Source organism: Lontra canadensis, unplaced genomic scaffold (assembly GCF_010015895.1).
Source record: "Lontra canadensis isolate GAN:19392208 unplaced genomic scaffold, GSC_riverotter_1.0 scaffold219, whole genome shotgun sequence".
Lineage (NCBI taxonomy): Eukaryota > Metazoa > Chordata > Mammalia > Carnivora > Mustelidae > Lontra > Lontra canadensis.
The window spans coordinates 306301-325817 of NW_022631213.1; the positions used below are offsets into that span (position 1 = coordinate 306301).

The following is a 19517-nucleotide window of genomic DNA, read 5'->3' on the forward strand; positions in this document are numbered from 1 at the left end:
CAGAGGCAAATCCTCATCAGAAATTTGTGTATATTTCAGGAGCCTTTTCTTATACTTTTGCTATTAATCCACAGGGCTACATTCACAAGTGATACAAGGTATTATTTCCTGTTTTTATAACCCCATATATTAAAATCTTTCTGCACATTTTTCATTCTGCACCGTTTGTGAGATTTCTGCACATTGACACATGTGGGTCTAGTTCATCTTGTCAACTGCTATGCGATATTCCATTGGGTGAATAAGCAGCAAGCCTTCTATCGGTTCTCCCGCTGATGGCCACTTAGGTCATCTCCAGCTTCTGGCCGATGCCGGCCATGCTGTGGTGAGCGGTCCCATCCACGTCCTTGGGCTCCGGGCAAGAGTTTCCTGGGTGTGTTCCCAGGAAAGGGGAGTCCTGCTGCAAGGAAGCTCTTCTGAGCCTTCCCATGGGGCTGTGCGTGCTCACCCCCCACAGACTGTGGGTGCGCCCCCCCCCCACCGCTTCCACCTGCATTCTTTTTTTTTTTTTTTAAGATTTTATTTATTTATCTGACAGACAGAGATCACAAGTAGGCAGAGGCAGGCAGAGAGAGAGGAGGGGAAGCAGGCTCCCTGCTGAGCAGAGAGCCCGATGTGGGGCTCGATCCCAGGACCCTGGGATCATGACCTGAGCCGAAGGCAGAGGCTTTAACCCACTGAGTCACCCAGGCGCCCCTCCACCTGCATTCATGCCACACTTGGGTCTATCCCACTTAAATATCTTCCAGCCTGCTGGGTGTGAAATGGCATCTCACTGAGGTTTTAATCTGCATTCCTCTGAGGACTAGTGAGATGGAGCATCTTTTCTATGTTTATTGGCCCCTTAAAATTTTGTTCTCATCCCCCCCCACCCCATTTTATAAAAGTAATGCAAATACAGACTCGAGATTCAAGGTGAAAGCCGTGGTGTCCCACCTCACTCTCTTGGACCTTCTGTCCCCCCTTCCTGGGGGCAACCATATAGAAAAACAGACTAGGTAATTTATTCATATGATTAAAATATCAAAACATTGTACAGATAGGTGGACAGGGTCTGCTCCCACCTGCCTGGTCCCCCCAGTCCTCTCCTCTATGATCATCCCTTCAGGAGACCACTTTCCTGAGTTCCTTATGCATCCTCCAGGGTTTGCAAATACAAACATATATTCGGGGTCCCTCCCCCTTGTCTTACACAAAGGTAGCATTCTATATACATTCTTCTGTTTTTTGTTTTGTTTTGTTTTGTTTTGACTTTATAAATCTTACTACAGATCCTACTGGAGACTTTTTCATATTAGCATATAGAGATCTTGGACTCTGTTTTGTTCTTGTTTTTTTCATTTAGACACTATTTTTGTTCTGTGTCCTGGACAACTGTGTGAAAATAGTGTTTCTACAACTTAGCTGCTTTGAAACATTTAGGAAATATTTATTTATCTTTAAACTGTGGTAAAGATCTCTAACACAAAGTTTCCCATCTTTAACCATTTTTAAGTATATGGTTCAGTGGCTTTAAGCACATTGTCACCGATAGGCAGCTACCGCCACCATCCAGCTGTGGAAATTTCGTCTTCTTACAACACTGAAACTCTAAACCTGTTGAATAGTTACCACCGCTGCCCCGCTCCCCAGCCACCATGCTACTTTCACCTCGATCAATTTGACTATTCTAAGTACCCACACCACGAGTGCAGTCATCCAGTATTTGTCCTTTTGTGACTGGCTTCTCTCACTTAGCATAATGGCCTCAAGGTTTACTCACGTGTAGCACGTGTGGGAATTTCTGACCTCTCCCTTTTACCGCTGCAGAACATTCCATTATTTGGATCGGTTGGAATGTATTTAACCAGTCCCCTCTGATGGACACTTGAGCTCTTCCTAATCTCTATCTTTCTAGACAGTGCTGCATCGAAGACCCTTGTCCCTTGACATTTTGAACAAACGCAGGTGTGCTCCCGGAAGGTTAGGCCAGCTGCGAGGTTTCCCGCGGGAGGGAGCCGGTGAGGGGGGGGGGCGATATCAATGTCATAGGAGAAGGCGGTCCCTTCAAGCTCTTCATTGTTTCTACTGTTTGCTCCCAGGTCTTGCCCTGTGTTGCTTATTCCAGGAGAATTCAGCTCCCCTGGGCCACTCTTCCGCTTCCTCTGCCCTGTCCTCCCGAGGGCAGCCTGTCTTGGGGGCAGCCTGTCTCGATTCTCCGTTGTCACCTGCTATAAACCCCGGGGAGAGGGGCATGGTTCCACCTTGGCTTCCCCAGCAGGCCAGCAGCCCCTGCACTGCCCCATGCCCCTTCCCTCTGCTGCCAGACACACATTCAGTTTTACATCAAGACCATATAACCTTGCCTTCTCTTCTGGAACCACAATGAAGTCTTTTGTTTTGTTCAGTAGGTAGAGTCTAAATGTTGAAAATAGTTAGAAGCAGATGTTTACACGATTTACACGGAGCTTGGACATTACCGTGGCTGTAGAATTTTATTCCTGTGCTGCGTTCTCACCTCCAGTCCTGGGCACTGGTGCTTTTCAACCTTGTTGGAGTGGCAGAACTATTTAGGGTTCAGGGTGCCTTTATATATGCATATCCCCCCCCCGCCCCCCCACCTTGCCCGGCCTTGCTCCAGCCTGCTGAATTGATGCGGAACCTAGGAGTTTGTATATTTTTTTTTTAAAGATTGAATTAATTAATTTATTTTAAAGAGAAAGAACTCAAGGGGTTGGGGAGGGGGACAGGGAGAGGGAGAGAGCATCTCAAGCAGACCCTCCTGCCCCTGCTCAGCGTGAAGCCTCACTGGGCGCTCGATCTCATGACCCTGAGATCATGACCTGAGCCGACTGAGCCACCCTGGTGCCCCAGGACTTTGTGTTTTTTGTAGCTCCCCAGTGGCAGTGGCTTTTTGAACTGTTAGGAACTTTAGTTTCAGGGAATGTCGCTAGACTTTGTTTACTATGTGAATATCCTCTTGTCTGCCACCCCACGCTCTGGACCCCCTCAGCCATGAGTGCATGTCCCCCAACACACATTGTCCTGACTGTTGGAAACCTCCCCGGACCCAGACTTTTCTCTTGGCCTTTGCTGCTGCTGTTCCTGTGTGAGCCCGGTCTCTTGGTCACCCTCCATCCTTCTTCCTCCCATCCTGCCCTCCTGCCCTGGGTTTTGGGGAGAAGAAAGTTTCCAGTCCCTTCTGGGGTTCTGACAGTGCTGCCTTTAGGCCAACAGCCCCGTAAAAGCCTGGAGGTGTGCCACAGATATTGGAGAGGACTCAAGTCATTTATTCATTCAACAAGCATTTCCCGACATGCACTATGGACCAGGCTCTAAGGGACGATCTGTGTGAGAGAGAAAAAGAAAAGTTTGACAAGTGCTAGGGAGTCCATTTCCAAGACAAAGACAGAAGAGTCAGGAGCAGGGAGAGATCACGTCTGGCTTCCTTCCCTCTCCTGGGACACTCCGGAGCAGTGATTCATTCAGACACAGGCTCTGACCCATTTGTGGCTGTGCGAAGTCCCTTTAGGGGGGCTCCACCATCCCTTAAAGACCTGGACACAATGGAATCCGAATGCGTCATGATAGTAGGGGTCGTTCCTGTTTCATTCATTCTTCCTTCAGCTCCTTCCTTCTTGTTAAAGGCGTTAGGTGAGTTTTATTTATTTATTTTTTAAAAAAGATTTTATTTATTTATTTGACAGAGAGAGATCACAAGTAGGCAGAGAGGCAGGCAGAGAGAGAGAGGAGGAAGCAGGCTCCCTGCGGAGCAGAGAGCCCAATGCGGGACTTGATCCCAAGACCCTGAGATCATGACCTGGGCTGAAGGCAGAGGCTTAACCCCCTGAGCCACCCAGGTGCCCGTTCAATGAGTTTTAAATGTGGTTGTTGAAGCTTTCTTATTTCTAGAGATTCCATTTGGTTCTATTTCAGTCTGTGATGTTACTCTTTACAGTTTCCTCTTCTCTGCGGGGATCCTCGGGCTTTTGTGGATTTAAGCAGAGTAGGCATATCTGTTCTACCGACGTCTGTGTCTGGAGTCTCTTCGAGTCTGTTTCTACTGTCTGTTTGGTGGGTTTGTTCTCTCTCATGACAGCTAGTTCTCGAGAGTTCCTGGCTGGCTTTGACTGTACGCTGGCCATTGCATTTGAAGAATTTGGTACAAGTGGTTGTAGGCCAGGAGGGAGGTACCTTCCTCCAGAGTGGGTTTGCATATCCTATTACCAGACTCCTGGGGCTCCACCTGTCCAAGGCTGCCCGAGGCCAGGCTCAGATTTGGGGTTTCCTGAACCATCCAGAGGATTCCAACAGGGTTCTAGTTCCTGGAAGGAGCTGTTCTGTTTAGGGTTCAGCCTTCACTTGGGGGTGTAGCCCTTTGGGGTCCCAGCTTATTGAGCGGAGTGTCTCCTGTTAGACTCCTACCTTCCATGGGCCTGGGTTTGGATTTCTGCACCCCACCCCCTTCCCCTGATGAAGCCATCCACATAAAAAGCCTGTTTTCTGGAATCAGTGACTATTCTCAGGGTGAAAAGTTGGGTGTCTCTATAGCTTTCTGACTTCCCTTTGATCCTCTCCTCAGGCCCAATAATTCTTCGCTAGTTTGTCAGCTCTTTCAGAAGTCTTAAAATAATACCCATTTGAAAAATCCAGTTGTGTTAGTTGTTTTCTGGTTGGGTTGGTCCAAAAGATATTATAACCACAGTTCTCAGCCCTGTCAGAGCCTGCCCCACTTACCAGGGGCGGAAGCCCCCCATGTTATTTCATGAAATGGTGATCCAAAAATATCTTTCCTCGGGGAGTCAATTCAGAAAAGCTTGAGAACCTCTGCTCTAGGGCGACCTGGGGCCACCTCTCTCTTTCCTTCTGTTCTCCTTTCTGGATTGGGAGTGGTGGGGTAAGGGAGAAGAGTGGAGGTGTAGGGAGACCAGAGAGTTCATGATTGCCAAGGCCTGTGGCTCCAGGCTCACTCAGGTTCAGGGTCCTGGCCTGGCCCTTCCTGTCCCAGCTCGCCAGACCCAAAGTGACTGGCTGCTATCACTTCACTGCCCCCTCCACGTGGCACCCTCTTGTCCTTCCATTTGCAGTGCCTCATCCCTTTCCTCTCTTCTCGGCTATAAATTCAGGTCCCATCTCATCCCCATGAGAGAGAGAGTCGTTTCTAGATTCATGCGTTCATCTGGCAGGTATTTGCTGAGCCCCGGGCTAGGCACTGGCGACAAGGGGATGAGCTCCACGTGGCCCTGCCCACCTGCACATGAGCTTGTCAGAACCAGAGCGTGCTTTGATATTCTTAAGTGGAATTCAAAAGTAATACAACCGATGCATATCTATATTTATGTCATATAAAATGGGGGGGGGCAGGGCCAGGGTCTGAGGGAGCCTGGAGCTGGCGGGGGGGCAGGGAATGAGGCCAGTATAATGTCCTAAGTGTGAGCAAAAAGAGACGTAAAAGGAAAGCGATTTCTAATTAAGTAATAGGCGCTTTAGAAGTCGATGTCAGGCACAACTAGAAGGCCCAAGGACGCAGTCAGAGCTTGCCTGTGAATCATGACTAGGGCAGCCACAAATGCAAGCATCTGGCATGGCCAGGATTGATGCATTCTCTGAAACAGCCAAAAAAAAAAAGGGAAAAAAAACTCCTGGTAAAGGTTGAACAACACAAAGGACAACACAGATTCCTTCAGCTTATATCTGAGTTGCATTCCTGAAAAATTCACTGATTGCTGAAACCAGGCAAAAAATCCTTTGTGTTTCTGTGTGCCACTCTGGGCCCAGAGCACTGCCCGCAGCGGTCCACCCACAAGTGTGTGGCAGAATGTTCTCGGTAGGAGTTGTGCTGGACAATCTTTATGGTGCCGATGTCCAGCATCCCTGCCCTGCACACTAAATGCCAGCTGTACCTCTCTCAGGACCACCTCCTCCCCCCACTTTGCCAGACAATCCCTGGCTTGGGTCACTGCTCTGACTTTGGCTGGGAACTGGCAGCTTCTAACAAGGCAGTGAGATTGGTGTGGTAAGCGGGGGGTCTGGGGAGCCCTGAGAGCTCCAGCCCAGCCTGAAGAAGCAGGAAGACTTCTTGGAGGAGGTGACACCTGAGTTGCTTCTTGAGGGCTAAGCAGATCCTTGTAAAGACCTACTCTGTCCAACAAACTGAGTGCTTATTTCTAGAAGCAGTGCCCACTCCTGCTGGTGGTGTCAAGGTGGGCCAGGCAGGGCAGGCCTTGGTGACTCTATCCACTTATAGAACTGCTGTTTCCCCCTCTCCCTTTAAGGAAGTTCTGTCTTCTCTGAACTGTCTCTCTTCCGGATGGCACTAGGGGGCTGCGTGCTCATGGGCTAGTTAGAAAATCCAGTTTTGCTGCTGCTTCTGCTGCTTCTTTTTAAAGATTTATTTGAGACAGAGAGAGAGAGAGAGGGAGGGCACAAGTGGGGAGGAGGGTCAGAGGGAGAGGGAGAAGCAGACTCCTTGCTGAGCAGAGAGCCCAATGAGGGGCTCGATCCTGGGACCCTGAAATCATGACCTGAGCTGAAGGCAGGCGCTTCACTGACTGAGCCACCCAGGAGCACCCAGTTTTGCTTTTTAGTTTCTGGGGGCTGGATGACCAGCCTTGACCACAGTGGGCACCTAGCCTTCCTTTGGAGGGCAGATGAAAAGGACTTGAAGGAGGGGAGCTCCAGCACAGCCACCCCAGCTCCTGGGCGCCATGCCGCTGGAGCCTATGCAGTCATGGAGGCCCAGCCTGTAGCATGAGAGCATCTTAGAGGCCAGTCCCTTGTCCAGGCTGTGATTCCCTCCTGTGATGGGGAACTCACTGCCTCGGAGTGTAACCCATGCCATTGGCAACCCAGCCCAGCCACTGAGCCATCACTTGACCATGACCCATAATCCTCCATCCCCTCCTGCCCCACTTCAGAATAGGATTTTCCGACTCCTGCTTCTTTCAGATGAGTAGAAACATTGGCTCCCTCTCTGGATTTTGGGCTTGCGAAAATCATAGGTGTTTTGTCTGCTTTCGAAAATAAAAATCGGAACAGTGAACGTGTTCATGGAATCTTGAGTGGCTTGGTCTTAGGTCTAGTTCCCTGGAAGCAGAGCCTATGGAGGAGGGGTCTCAGGAGGAGAGAGTGAGGGAGCCTTGCTCATTTAGGGCCGGGGAAGTCCCAGGCAAGGATGTGGTTTCAGGGCGATGCTGCAGGGAGCTGGGGAATGACCAGCCCCACACACAGGTCACCTCCAGAGGCCCGATGATTCTGTGTCAGCAGCTCGGAGTGAGCTGCTCTTGGCGGGGGGGGGGGGGGGGGGGGGGGAGGGGGTGGGATATAACTTCCCAGGCATCTGTGGGCAAGATGGCAGTGAGTCAGAGAAGGATGTAGGTATTAGCTGTCAGCCACAAAAGTGGGCACAGAATGGGCATGGGGTCGGGACTCAAGGGTCTCTGATAAATCTGCCACAGGGAGGAGGGCATGTGTCTGCCTCCCAAGTGAGATCCTGCCCTCGCGCCTTCTCCACGTTCTTTGGGGTTCTTCCAACCACTACCTCTCTGCCCTAGTGGGGCAGGAAGGTGGGGAGGGATGGGGAGAGCGGAGGTAGGATTTGGGGGCCGGGTGGCAGGCCGAGCCCTGCATGAATTGATCTCCCCCCGCCCTTGCCTGCTCTCCCACAGACTGCCTCTTCAAGGTGTGTCCCATGAACCGCTACTCGGCCCAGAAGCAGTACTGGAAGGCCAAGCAGACCAAGCAGGACAAGGAGAAGATCGCCGACGTGGTGTTGCTCCAGAAGTTGCAGGTGGGTTTGTGCACAGCAGAGCACCTGTGTGTTCGCGTCAGGGAGCCAGGCGCACGTGGATGTCGGGGGGTGGGTGCTGTTCATCAGAGACAAAGGGGCCTGGTGGCTGAGTCCAGAAGCCCAGCATGCAAAAGAGTGGTATGCGTGGGTGCGAATGCGGCGAGAGAGGGGAAGTAGTGTGCCTTCCCAGTGATCCACTTGTCTGTTTGACCCTTTGTGCCAATTAGAAGGAGGCTGGCGTGGCCCTCTGCCCAGGGCACATGGGTCAGTGAGTGAAAGGTAGACTAGATTTCACCTCCCATCCAGCCCTTCAGCTGGACAGCATGGTGCAGTGAACAACCTGTACAGCTGTACGGGAAGTTACCATTAGTTCCTGGTGATAGTGGCTCCAGGGAACCTGACTTGACAACCAGTCTTAACCGCCTCCCTCATTTTATAGATTTGGATCCTGGCGCCCTTAGAGGGGGCTGGGCTATCCATGCTCATCCAGAGACTTTGTGTTAGGCCCCGAATGGCCCCCAGGTCTCTGACCCACCTTGGGCTTGTTGGACACACGGATAGTGCGTCATGGAAGGGCTTGGTGGTTGCTCATGGGTCTCTTGGGGGCAGTGGCTCAGTGGACATCCTAGGCAGTGCTGTCTGGACAGACTTTCAGGGCCCTGAGCCCAGTCCCCATGAAAAAGCGAATAGGAGGCTTTGGCTGTGGTCAGCAGCTTCACAGCCTGTTTCTGAGGTCCTTCCTCAGGCCTGGTGCACCCCTCACTCTCATGGAGACTTGCTTCCCTGTGGCCCCTTCCCTGAGGAGGTGGGTGTGAAATGGGGAAGGATGGGCCTCACCCCACAGCTGTGAACTGGGCTGGAAAGAGGGCGTTGAGGGGTGGGCTGCCAGAGCTCTGTCATAAATATCCCATCTTTCTTCCTGGGTTGGGGGCTGTCACCGGCATCCTTCCTGCGGCGGAACTGGGGATCTGGCCTGGGTATAGGGCATTTCCATGTGCGCATGCATGCACGCAGACACACACACAAACGCACGCACACACGCAAGCACACACACAGAGTCATGTCGTCACACACTATAGGTTTGTGGGAAGTCACGTGGTACACGGCCAGTTTCCCTCACAGCCACCCTTGCCCCCGCCTCAGTCATGAGGCCTGGAGGGTGGGGCTGAGGAGAAGCAAGGTACGGAGGGGCCAGTGCTTTCAGGGAATGCCAGCCTGATGGAGGAGACAGAGCCCTGTCTCCAGAAACCCCCAATCTGATGGAGGAGATAGAGTCAGTCTATCCTTAGGCAGCTTCCTGGCTAAAGTGACAGAAGTGCCTAAAAAGGGTCCTTAGTGGGAAGCCAACCAAATCCTGAGGGCCACTGGGGTTGGATCTGTCAGAGCTGGATGTGGTCCAATAGTGGGGGCTCCCTGGAGGCAGTGGCTAGGAGCACATACAGTTTTGGGAGGGAGGGTCACAGAGGAGAGGGGTGGAGGAGGAGGTGGAGGAGGAAGGAGCACTGGGCGCATCTGTCAGGGTTTGGGCTGGGGCAGGTGTCCCGTGTTGGGGGCATCGGGACTCTGCTAAGATGGGGGCAGTGAGGTACAGCTTAGGTTGTCCAAGGGCATAGGGAGCTCCCGGGCCTGTTGGCCTGTCCCCTCCAGAGGAGGTGGGGGGAGGGGGCAGGGGATCGGGATTCAGTTCCCCTGGGCCTCCTGCTGTCTGACTTCAGGCTGCCCCTCCACACTCTGAGGATCAGTCCCTTCTCAATAGAGGGAGGGAGTGGGCCAAATGGTCTCTGGGTGGTCACTTTGGGTACAGTGCCAGGAGCTATGCCTGTGAGTGTTTGTGTTTATGTGCATCCGTGCACACATGCGTGTGCGGGTCGGGGATGTGGCCCGCAGGAGCAGGCTTCTGAGCCTGCTGTCCACCTCTGCATGTGTCCACGCAGCATGCGGCCCAGATGGAGCAGAAGCAGAACGACACAGAGAACAAGAAGGTGCACGGGGACGTGGTGAAGTACGGCAGTGTGATCCAGGTGAGACCGCATTGCCCTCTGGAGACGCTGGGCTGGTGTTGGGGTGGCTGGTGGCTGACACACCCTGGGGCGGCGGGGGGGCGGGCTTTGTCCCCAGCGGGTGGCCCCGGCACTGTCTCTGGGACTGCATACCGTGCCTCCTACTGCATGGCCTGAGGAGCTGTGCCCATGGGTGGCTTCTCGGCTCACCGGTCACCAGTGTGGATGCTGGAATCTGAGTTCCAGTCTTGGCTCTGGGACCTCGGGGGCAAGTTCCTTAACTTCCCAGTGCCTCTGTTTCCCCATCTGTAAAATCAGGCCAGTGATAGCACTTCCCTTTTGGTTGTTGTTAGATTACATGAACGAACAAAAGAGAGTGTTTAGAAATGCTGGCTTCTTTTGTGATCACCCAGGTGCCTGACGGGGGCGGGGGCGTGTGTTCGTGTGCCTGGCTGCATGTGTCTCAGTTTGGGTGTTTACGTCTGTATAACTGACACCGTATGTGTGTCCAGCTGTGACCAGTGTCCACTGGGTCCCAAGAGCCCAGTCCCTGCGGGACTGGCCTCCCCGGGCCCAGCACCCTCACTTGCACCCCGCCTGCCCCCCAGCTCCTGCATATGAAGAGCAACAAGTACCTGACCGTGAACAAGCGGCTGCCAGCGCTGCTGGAGAAGAACGCCATGCGCGTGACGCTGGATGCGACAGGCAATGAGGGCTCCTGGCTCTTCATCCAGCCCTTCTGGAAGCTGCGGAGCAATGGGGACAACGTAAGGACCGGCCAGGGCTGGAGGGGCCGGGTGGGAGATGCAGGCCACAGCTCCAGAGGGGCTTCTATGGGGCCTCCGATGGGGGGACTGGGGGAGGTCGTCCCCATTTCTTAGAGGGGCAGACTGAGATCAGAGAGGTGCCCTTCCCACCTGCCCCCTGTTCCTCCCGTGCCCATAGGTAGTGGTGGGGGACAAGGTGATCCTGAACCCTGTCAATGCCGGGCAGCCTCTGCATGCCAGCAGTTACGAGCTCAGTGACAACGTGGGCTGCAAGGAGGTGAGCGACTGGGGGGGGGCCCTGAGGGCATAGACATCCCCTCCTCACTCTGCTCTTGGCCTCCAGTCCTGCCTGGCCTGCTGCCGCTCCTCTGCCCCATTCTCTACCCGCCAGGCCGGCAGCCCCAGGGCAGCTGGGCTGGGACTTCAGGGTGGGGGGTGGACCCTGGTTGAGAGATGGCACCTCCTCTTTGTGCTCTGATGGGAGCTGGGCTGGTCTGCCCCTCACCCCCTCACCCCGGGCCTTTCCACGCCCTAGCCTCCACCCGCCGGGGGTCCACCTGGCGTCAGCGTTCTCTCTGCCCTTCCCCAGGTCAACTCCGTGAACTGCAACACCAGCTGGAAGATCAACCTGTTCATGCAGTTCCGAGACCACCTGGAGGAGGTGTTGAAAGGGGTAAGAACTGCCGCCCCCCACCTCCCCCACCCCCGCTGCCACCTGCCGGTGGGGGGCCCCCTTCCCCCACCTCCCCCTGCCCAGCTCTGCTCGTCTGACTCTCCGCCTCTATGCAACCCCTTCTCTGGCTTTGCACCCTCTTCAGCCTTTCTCCACCCCACAGCACCCCAAACCCCCGCTCCCCCCACAAGCTGGACCACCCCTTCTCTGTCTCTGGACTCAGAGCCTCCCTCTGCATCCTTTCTTGGTCCCTGCTAGCCTCCGTTTTTTTTTTCTCTTGCTAAGGGTGTGCCAGAGGACTAGGGGTCCCCATCCCCTCACCATGGAGCCCAGATCCTTTGAGCACCCTGTCCCCTCCCCCACGCTGGCTCTGTGGAGCCAGGCTAGACACCCTGCCCTTTGCCCTGTGCCCTCTTAGGCAAGGGCCTGAGGTTGCTGAGTCAGGGCCTGTGCCCTGGTTCCAGACCCGCTAGCATGGGTGCTGGGGCATAGGGGTTGGCAGGTGCCGAGGGGTTCAGCTCCTCCCCCTCCCCCCTCTACCCATGCTCTGTCCAAATAACTTTCTTTTTTCTTTCTTTCTTTTTTATTTTTTTAAAAGATTTTTATTTAAAGATTTTTTATTTGAGAGAGAGAGGAGCAAGAGAGGGGGAGGGTCAGAAGGAGAAGCAGACTCCCCGCTGAGCAGAGAGCCCCATGCAGGACTCAATCCCAGGACTCCAGGATCATGACCTGAGCCCAAGGCAGTCGCCCAACCACCTGAGCCACCCAGGCACGCCCAAAGGCCTTTCTCTCCCTCCCTTAAGCCTGCACATCATCCACATATCAACCAAGCCTCAGCCTGTGCGCCACTTCTTCCCGGAAGCTTTCTCTGATTACACATTCCCGCCCCCAAACCTGTGTGTGGCCTTTAGACAGTGAAGCATCACTGGGCTGAACCCCATGGTTTCGGTGAACCGGTCACGGCTTGGATGTTGGAGGTCAGGCAGCCTAGAAGTGAGATTCGAGTTCACAGAGCCCATCCCGTTTTTGGCTCTCGCCCTGTACCGTGTGCATACAGAAGTCCTGAGGTTCTGCCAAAGTAACGGGTTTAATCTGTGTATCTTCACCCGCTCGCTCCCTGGCACGTTCACACGCACAGCTGGGTGCCGGGTAGGGAAGCCAGAGAATGTCATTAGGGACAGGAACAGGGGTGGCAGCCATGCCCCGAGAGCCTGCCGGTTGCAGGCCCGCTGCCAGAGAAAGTGTGGTGGAAAGGTGAGGGTTCCGAAGCTGCACCACGGGTTCATGTCCCCTTTGCCACTAGCTGTGTGACCCTCGGCAGGACATTTACTTACCTTCTCTGCCTGAGTCTCTCCACCTGTAGAATGAGGACAATGATATAGGTACCCAGGCAGTTTGGGTGAGGATGGGGTGAGGAAGTCCCCGTAAAGGGCTCACGCGGCGGCCGGCACGTGAGAAATGGGCAGGGTTACTTCATCGTACAAATCATGGCCCTCGCAGTTTCTGCAAGGAGGTCCTAATATCCCCATTTTGCATGAGAGGAAACCGAGGCTCAGAGATCTTAAGGGATTTATCCAAGGTCACACAGCTTGGGAAGCAGAACCAGGGTCCGCACTTGATCTCTGTGTCCAGAGCTCTGGAGATGAATAGGCCACAGTCTCTGCACTCCAGCTGTTTTAGGCCCATGGGAGCTGAAGAAATGGGCAAGAATTACCCATATTCACCTAGGGAGGTGCAGCCATGGGTCTAGGGGGACCCCAGGAGGTGATATCCCTCCAGCCTTAATAGAGAGGGTGACTCGAGATTGGCCCTTAGAGGTCAGGTGGGGTCCCTAGAGTTACAAATCAGGGAAGGAGACAGTCAACGGTGGGCTTGACATAAGAAGCTGGGGAAGCTTCTGGATAAGAGCATGCCCTGCCCTAGTCATCTGGAGGGTCTCAGTTTGGGGTCTGGACAGAGTGCCTGGTTGAGGGTCCGCCCCCTGGCCCTGGCCACCCTCTGGGGGGGCTCGGCCCACGTCCAGCCCTTTGCTTGCTGGCTCTGCAAGGAGCACAAGGGGCCGTGCCAGCTGCGCCCACATCTGAGGTCGGCTGGGGAAGGGGGGGGCTGGCCCCCAGGGAGGTCCTGACCCATCCTGAACCCATGGCCCATGGCTGCAGGGAGATGTGGTGCGGCTGTTCCACGCGGAGCAGGAGAAGTTCCTGACATGCGACGAGTACAAGGGCAAGCTGCAGGTGTTTCTGCGTACCACACTGCGTCAGTCTGCCACCTCGGCCACCAGCTCCAATGCCCTCTGGGAGGTGGAGGTCAGAGCTTGCCTCTTACCCAGGACCCAGCCCTCCTTGCCAGCCGTGGGCCCCGCCCCTTCTCCCCCCATCACCCTGGAGGGTAGGATGTGTAGAGCCCGGGGTGGGGGTCCGGGTACCACTTACCCAGAGCTCTCCAGGCCTCCCTGGGGTCTGAGTGCCCCTCCCTGGCCACCAGTCTCTCTTCCTTGCCTCACCCCTGTGCCCCCCCCAAGGTGGTCCACCACGACCCCTGCCGTGGAGGAGCTGGCCACTGGAACGGCCTGTACCGCTTCAAGCACCTGGCCACGGGCAACTACCTGGCTGCCGAGGTGAGCAGGGAGGGAGAGGGCGCCTGCGAGCTCGGGTGTGTGGGCACGTGGGCGCGTGTGAGCCTGGGAGTCGGGCGCACATCTGCATGCATGGACACATGTGTCTGTGGACCCTGGCTTAGCCGCACCCTTGCATTTAACAAATACTATCAAATAAGTACGTGACTGCAAATAAGTCCGTTGAATATTACTGTGCCTCTGCTCTCTGCCAGGAGCTCCTCTGGGCACTGGGGAGTCACCAGCAAGCCAGGTTCCCACCCCTCATATGACTTACAATCCACATGTATGTCTGTCCATAATATGCAGGCTTGTGTATACTGGGGCGTTTGCGTGTGTGTGTGTGTGTGTGTGTTCTCATCTGTGGGTCCATGAAAAGGGTGAGAAGGGCGGGGCCTGGGGGCTCTCATTGGTGGCTTCCTCAGGAGTGACTTGGGCTTTAGCGCTGGGGTGGGCACCTCCAGAAGGGTGGGGGACCGTCTGCCCCGACATAGGGCCCTATGTGGACCTTGTTTTGGGGTGGGGGTCATGTGAGCATAGTTCCATATCCAGTAGCTGCGCCCATCCTTTGTGTCTGTCCAGGAGAACCCCAGCTACAAGGGTGAGGCCTGTGATCCCAAGGCAGCAGGAATGGTGAGGACCAGAGCAGGGCTCCAGGGCCTGCAGTGGGGAGGGTCCGTGGGGGTTGGCCAGGAAATCCTGGGAGGTGAACTGGAGGGAGAAGTCCTCTCGGGTGGGATCCCAGATGGTTTTGGGGAGGCCTGAGAGCAGGGAGGGGCTTCTGCCTGAGCTGGGGTCCTCATCCCAGGGTGCCCAGAGTCGTGTAGGTCGCCGGAACGCTGGAGAGAAGATCAAGTACCGTCTGGTGGCTGTGCCCCATGGCAATGACATCGCCTCCCTCTTTGAGCTGGACCCCACTACGCTGCAGAAAACGGACTCCTTTGTGCCCCGGTGAGTAGGTGCCGTGTGCCTGGGGGCTGACGGGGGTGCCCAGGCTGTGCTGTCCTGTCCCTGGGCTCCCTGCATCCCACGCTCCTCTGTCCTCCTGAGCTCTGGCCTCAGGACCTGCCTGTCCCGCCCCTCTGGGGACCAAGCTCTCAGAGTGGTAGGCATCTATCCTATACCTAATGCATGTCGTGTGCCTGGCCCTGGGTTCTGGTCACACAGGGTGCTGCCTTGTGCTGGCTGCTTCATCAAAATACCTTCTCTCCAGTGTTCTTCATCAGCTACCTGCCCCCCCTCGCTCTCTGCACACTCAAGCACAGGCTGCACGAGTTTGTCCACGGGGTGGGAGGCGGGGGGGCACCGGGATCCCCGATCTTTAAGGCGCCCCAACCCTAGATGCTAGGACGTAACGTCAAGAAACTCCCCAGGTGTCAATCAGGCTTTGGCATTTACTAGGTGTCTGACCTCAGGCCCTTTGCCCTGACTGCCTGATCTGACAGTGGGCGTATCAAGTGTACCCATAACAGGGCTGACGGGAGACGTAATGGCGTCCCTCACTGTAGGCCCACCAGCCCTCACCTGAAGTTCTTGGGGCCAGGTGTGTTTTGAGATTCAGATTGTTTTTCATTTCAGAAAGGTAATTACATTTCGTAATCAGACAAGAATGTTTCTGCTCTGAGATGCACGCATCTTGACGTGAAGTGGGATAAATATCTAAGTAGTCTCATTTGTCCAAATGAATCTTGGTTTCAAGTTTACAAACAAGCTCCGGCTTTTGGAACGCTCTGGGTTTGGGGGTGCAGGAGAGGCACGTGCGGAGGAGGAGCACAGGGCCTGGGGGCCATTTGCTGGCCACTCTTCTCTGGCTTGCGCTTCTCCTGGGAGGGGACCCGTTTCCTTTGTCCCATTGCCCCGTGGAGTCGTGTGGAGATGTGGTGCCCTTGTGGGGCGGGGCGTGCTGCTGGGATTCACTCTGAGGCCCGCCCCCGGCCCCGCCTCCAGGAACTCCTATGTCCGGCTGCGGCATCTCTGCACCAACACGTGGATCCAGAGCACTAACGTGCCCATCGATATTGAGGAGGAGCGGCCCATTCGGCTCATGGTGCGAGCTGCCCGGGGTTGCTGGGATGGGGCTGGGGGACGGGGGCAGGGTCCTTGGCTTGTCCCTCGGTGCCTGGCTGACCTCTCTCCCTTTAGCTGGGCACCTGCCCCACCAAGGAGGACAAGGAGGCCTTTGCCATCGTGTCCGTGCCCGTGTCTGAGATCCGAGACCTGGACTTTGCCAACGATGCCAGCTCCATGCTGGCCAGTGCTGTGGAGAAACTCAATGAGGGCTTCATCAGCCAAAATGACCGCAGGTGGGCCACATGGCTGGGTCCTCGAAGGGTCTGCATTTCATGAACCAAGAAGTCACAAAGCAGAAGCTGGGCAGTCTTGGCTGGCTGGGGTTGAGGAGACAGAGGTGGGGACCGGTTCCTACAAGTTCTGGTGGCCCCTGGCCCTTGCCTCATAGCTCATGTGCTCCCAGAACTAACCCTGATGAAGGGTTCAGGCTCAGAGAGATTAAGAGAATTGTCAGTGGTCACAAAGCTAGTAAGTGGCAGGATCCGGACAGAAATGCAGAGCCCTTCACCCTGGACACCTTGTGCTCTGTTGTTCCTTTCCAGATCCGAGTACACTGAGATTCTTTGTCCCGGGGGCACTTTGGAATCCAGGGTGGGTGGGGTGAGGGGTGTGTTTTGAGAGCCTTTTGGGGTGAAGCTGGGGAGCAAAGTTGAAAGCCGATGATGGGCTTTGTGCTCTGGATAGCAGGGCAGGCGAGTGGCTTGATGAGATCATGTTTGGGGCAGGGCTAGTTGCCCCTGAGGGGCATGTGGCCCTCTGGGTCCCAGGGGTGTTTCCCGGGGTCAGTGCCTCACACTTGTCATCCCTGGTGTCCCTTCATGAAGGTTTGTCATCCAGCTGCTGGAGGACCTGGTGTTCTTCGTCAGCGACGTCCCCAACAATGGGCAGAATGTGCTGGACATCATGGTCACCAAGCCCAACCGGGAACGGCAGAAGCTGATGAGAGAACAGAACATCCTCAAACAGGTGTGTGCATGCCTGTGTGGGGGAGGGGCGGGCCTGGGCCTTGCGGGAGGGGCCGGGTGTCCAGAACAGGAACCTTTTCCCATCCGCAGTGGAGCTTCTGTCTCTCTGCAGCTTCTCTTCACCTCTCTTTGGAAATTGAGTATTTGTTGAGCCCTGGCCACATGCCCCAGGCACTGCCCTAAGCACCCTACACCTATTGGCTTGGTTGATCCTGCCCACCTGGGGGAGATACTGTTATTATCCCACGTTACCTGTGAGGAGACTGACACGTGCAGGGTCAGGATCTGAACTCAGGATGTCTGCTCCGGAACTTGTGCTTTTTTTTTCTTTTTTTTTCTTTTTTTTTTTCTTTCTTTTTTTTTTTCTTTCTTTTTTTTTTTCTTTAAGTAAGGTCTACGCCCAGTGTGGGGCCTGAACTCACAACCTGGAGATCAAGAGTTGCATGCTCTACAGACTGATCCAGCCAGGCGCCCCCAGAACTTGTGCTTTAAAAAAAAGGGGGCACCTGGGTGGCTCAGTCGTTAAGTGTCTGCCTTTGGCTCAGGTCATGATCCTGGAGTTCTGGGATCAAGCCCCACATCGGGCTCCCCACTCTGCAGGGAGGCTGCTTTTTCCTCTCCCTCTGCCACTTCGTGCAGCTCCCGCTGTCTCTCCCTCTCTCTCTCTCTCAAATAAATAAATAATATCCTTAAAAAATACTATTTCTGGGGCACCTGGCTGGCTGAGCCAGTCCATGGTGTGTGACTCTTGATCTCGGGGTTGTGGGTTCGAGTCCCACACTGGGTGTGGGGATAACTTAAAAAAATATCTTTTGCTAAGTTTTGATTGTAAAACTGTTATTTCGCTTTTAAATTAAGTTAAAGTTTTCTTTTAGATTTTTATTTATTTATTTGACAGAGAGAAAGGGAACACAAGCAGGGGGAGTGGGAGAGGGAGAAGCAGGCTTCCCACGGAGCAGGGAGCCTGATGTGGGGCTAGATCCCAGAACGCTGGGATCATGACCCAAGCCAAAGGCAGACACTTAACCTACTGAGGCACCCACCCATGTGCCCCTGATTGTGAAACTTTTCAAATATTGAGAAAGTAATGCAAGAATAGTACAGTGAACACTGTACAAACACGGCCCAAATCCACTTGTTACCATTTTGCCCGTTTGGCTTGACGTAACTGTGCGTCTGTACACCCGTCCTTGCATCTGTGGATTTCCAAACGGGGTGAGCCTCACCCTTACGTTTTTCAGTGTTCATCTCCTGGAATAAGGGTATTGTCCTCCGTAAGTACAATACGAAAATTAGTAATAATACCAGTCCATATCTCTCTCTCTCTCATGATCCTGGGATCATGACCTGAGCCGAAGGCAGACGCTTAACAACTGAGCCACCCAGGCATCCTACATAAACATTTTTTAAAAGATTTTACTTATTTGAGGTGGGGGGAGGGTCAGAAGGGAAAGCAGACTCCCTGCTGAGCAGGGAGCCTGCCTTGGGAATTGATCCTGGGACTCCAGAATCATGACTTGAGCCCAAGGCAGATGCTTAATGACTGAGCCACCCTGGTGCCCTACATTATTGTTTGTTTTTTTTTTAATGAGGTTGGCTTGCGTCTGGTCTCTTAGGCTCTGGCCACACCGGCCTGCCTTTTCTCTTAACCTCAGATGCATGAGCTATGGTAGCCCTGAGCTCTTCCCCCAGACTCTGAGCCAGGCCCAGGATCTGAGTTGGCATTAGTCACATGGGGATGGGTGGGCTGAGGCCAGCAGTGGCATCCCAGCCAGAAGAAGGGAGTGGGGGCTGGAAGTGGGGCTGATGGTTGGTGGGCTCGGGTCTCCATCCAGCTTAGAATCAGCTTGGGGTTCCTGTCAGTGTGGCTTTGGGGCAGGGTGACTTTGGGGCCAAGGGTTCCTGAGATAATGAGGGGTGCAGACAGGTGTAGGGGGATCGCTCCTCATATTCTCTTCTCCCCCAGATCTTTGGCATTCTGAAGGCCCCTTTCCGTGAGAAGGGGGGTGAGGGCCCCCTGGTGCGACTGGAAGAGCTGTCGGACCAGAAGAATGCCCCCTACCAGCACATGTTCCGTCTCTGCTACCGGGTGCTGCGGCATTCCCAGGAGGATTACCGCAAGAACCAGGTGTGCTGCCACACCTGGCCTGAGCCTTCCCGGCTGGGGTGGCCCCCCTCATGCTCACCCGCTCGCCAGCTTGCTCCCTCGTGCTCCCCACCCCCCCCACTCTGCAGGTAGTTGCTGCAGGGTGCACACCCGCTGTATACCAGGCACTGTTTTAGGCTCTGGGGATACATCAGGGACCCAGACAGTAGGGCCCGCTTTGTGCAGTCAGGCTCCATACCCAGAAGGGCCTCGAGCTGGGTTCGATGCTCTGCTGTGGCCATCTTGAAAGTCCCGATGTTCGAAGAAGGGTTCTGCTGTTTCATTTTGGCCCGGGCCCCACAGATAATGCAGCCAGTCCCACCAGGCAATTCCCCCCTCACGGAGGTTTGCTCTGGTCGGGAGATAGGCTGTGTGAGCTGAAGAAGTCTGTTAGGCAAACCCAGTCTGCTGCTCAGAGTGGGTTTCCTGCCCTGGACCTCCGCCTTGCTCCTGGGAGTTCCCAGGCCCTGGGGTGGGGGGGCTCGCGGGAGCAGAGCCGGGCCCCCTGCCACTC

At 54.9% G+C, this 19517-nt stretch overlaps 1 protein-coding gene across 4 annotated transcripts in view; it reads left to right on the forward strand.

Annotated features, from left to right (window-relative positions):
- ITPR3 (inositol 1,4,5-trisphosphate receptor type 3) overlaps window positions 1-19517 on the forward strand; it is a 65302-nt gene that overhangs the window by 18516 nt on the left and 27269 nt on the right. For 3 of the 4 annotated variants that reach the window (XR_004381587.1, XM_032849138.1, XM_032849136.1), the window contains exons 3-15: window positions 7647-7768; window positions 9703-9789; window positions 10377-10535; window positions 10714-10812; window positions 11125-11208; window positions 13368-13514; window positions 13730-13825; window positions 14405-14455; window positions 14631-14773; window positions 15770-15869; window positions 15965-16125; window positions 16717-16858; window positions 18824-18985. Coding sequence is in view for 3 of the 4 variants with exons in the window: in XM_032849138.1 (XP_032705029.1) it covers window positions 7647-7768; window positions 9703-9789; window positions 10377-10535; window positions 10714-10812; window positions 11125-11208; window positions 13368-13514; window positions 13730-13825; window positions 14405-14455; window positions 14631-14773; window positions 15770-15869; window positions 15965-16125; window positions 16717-16858; window positions 18824-18985 (1553 nt within the window). In the remaining variant the exon portion in view is untranslated. The remainder of the gene's footprint in view (window positions 1-7646; window positions 7769-9702; window positions 9790-10376; window positions 10536-10713; window positions 10813-11124; window positions 11209-13367; window positions 13515-13729; window positions 13826-14404; window positions 14456-14630; window positions 14774-15769; window positions 15870-15964; window positions 16126-16716; window positions 16859-18823; window positions 18986-19517) is intronic. The other variant, XM_032849137.1, reaches the window with a different exon arrangement.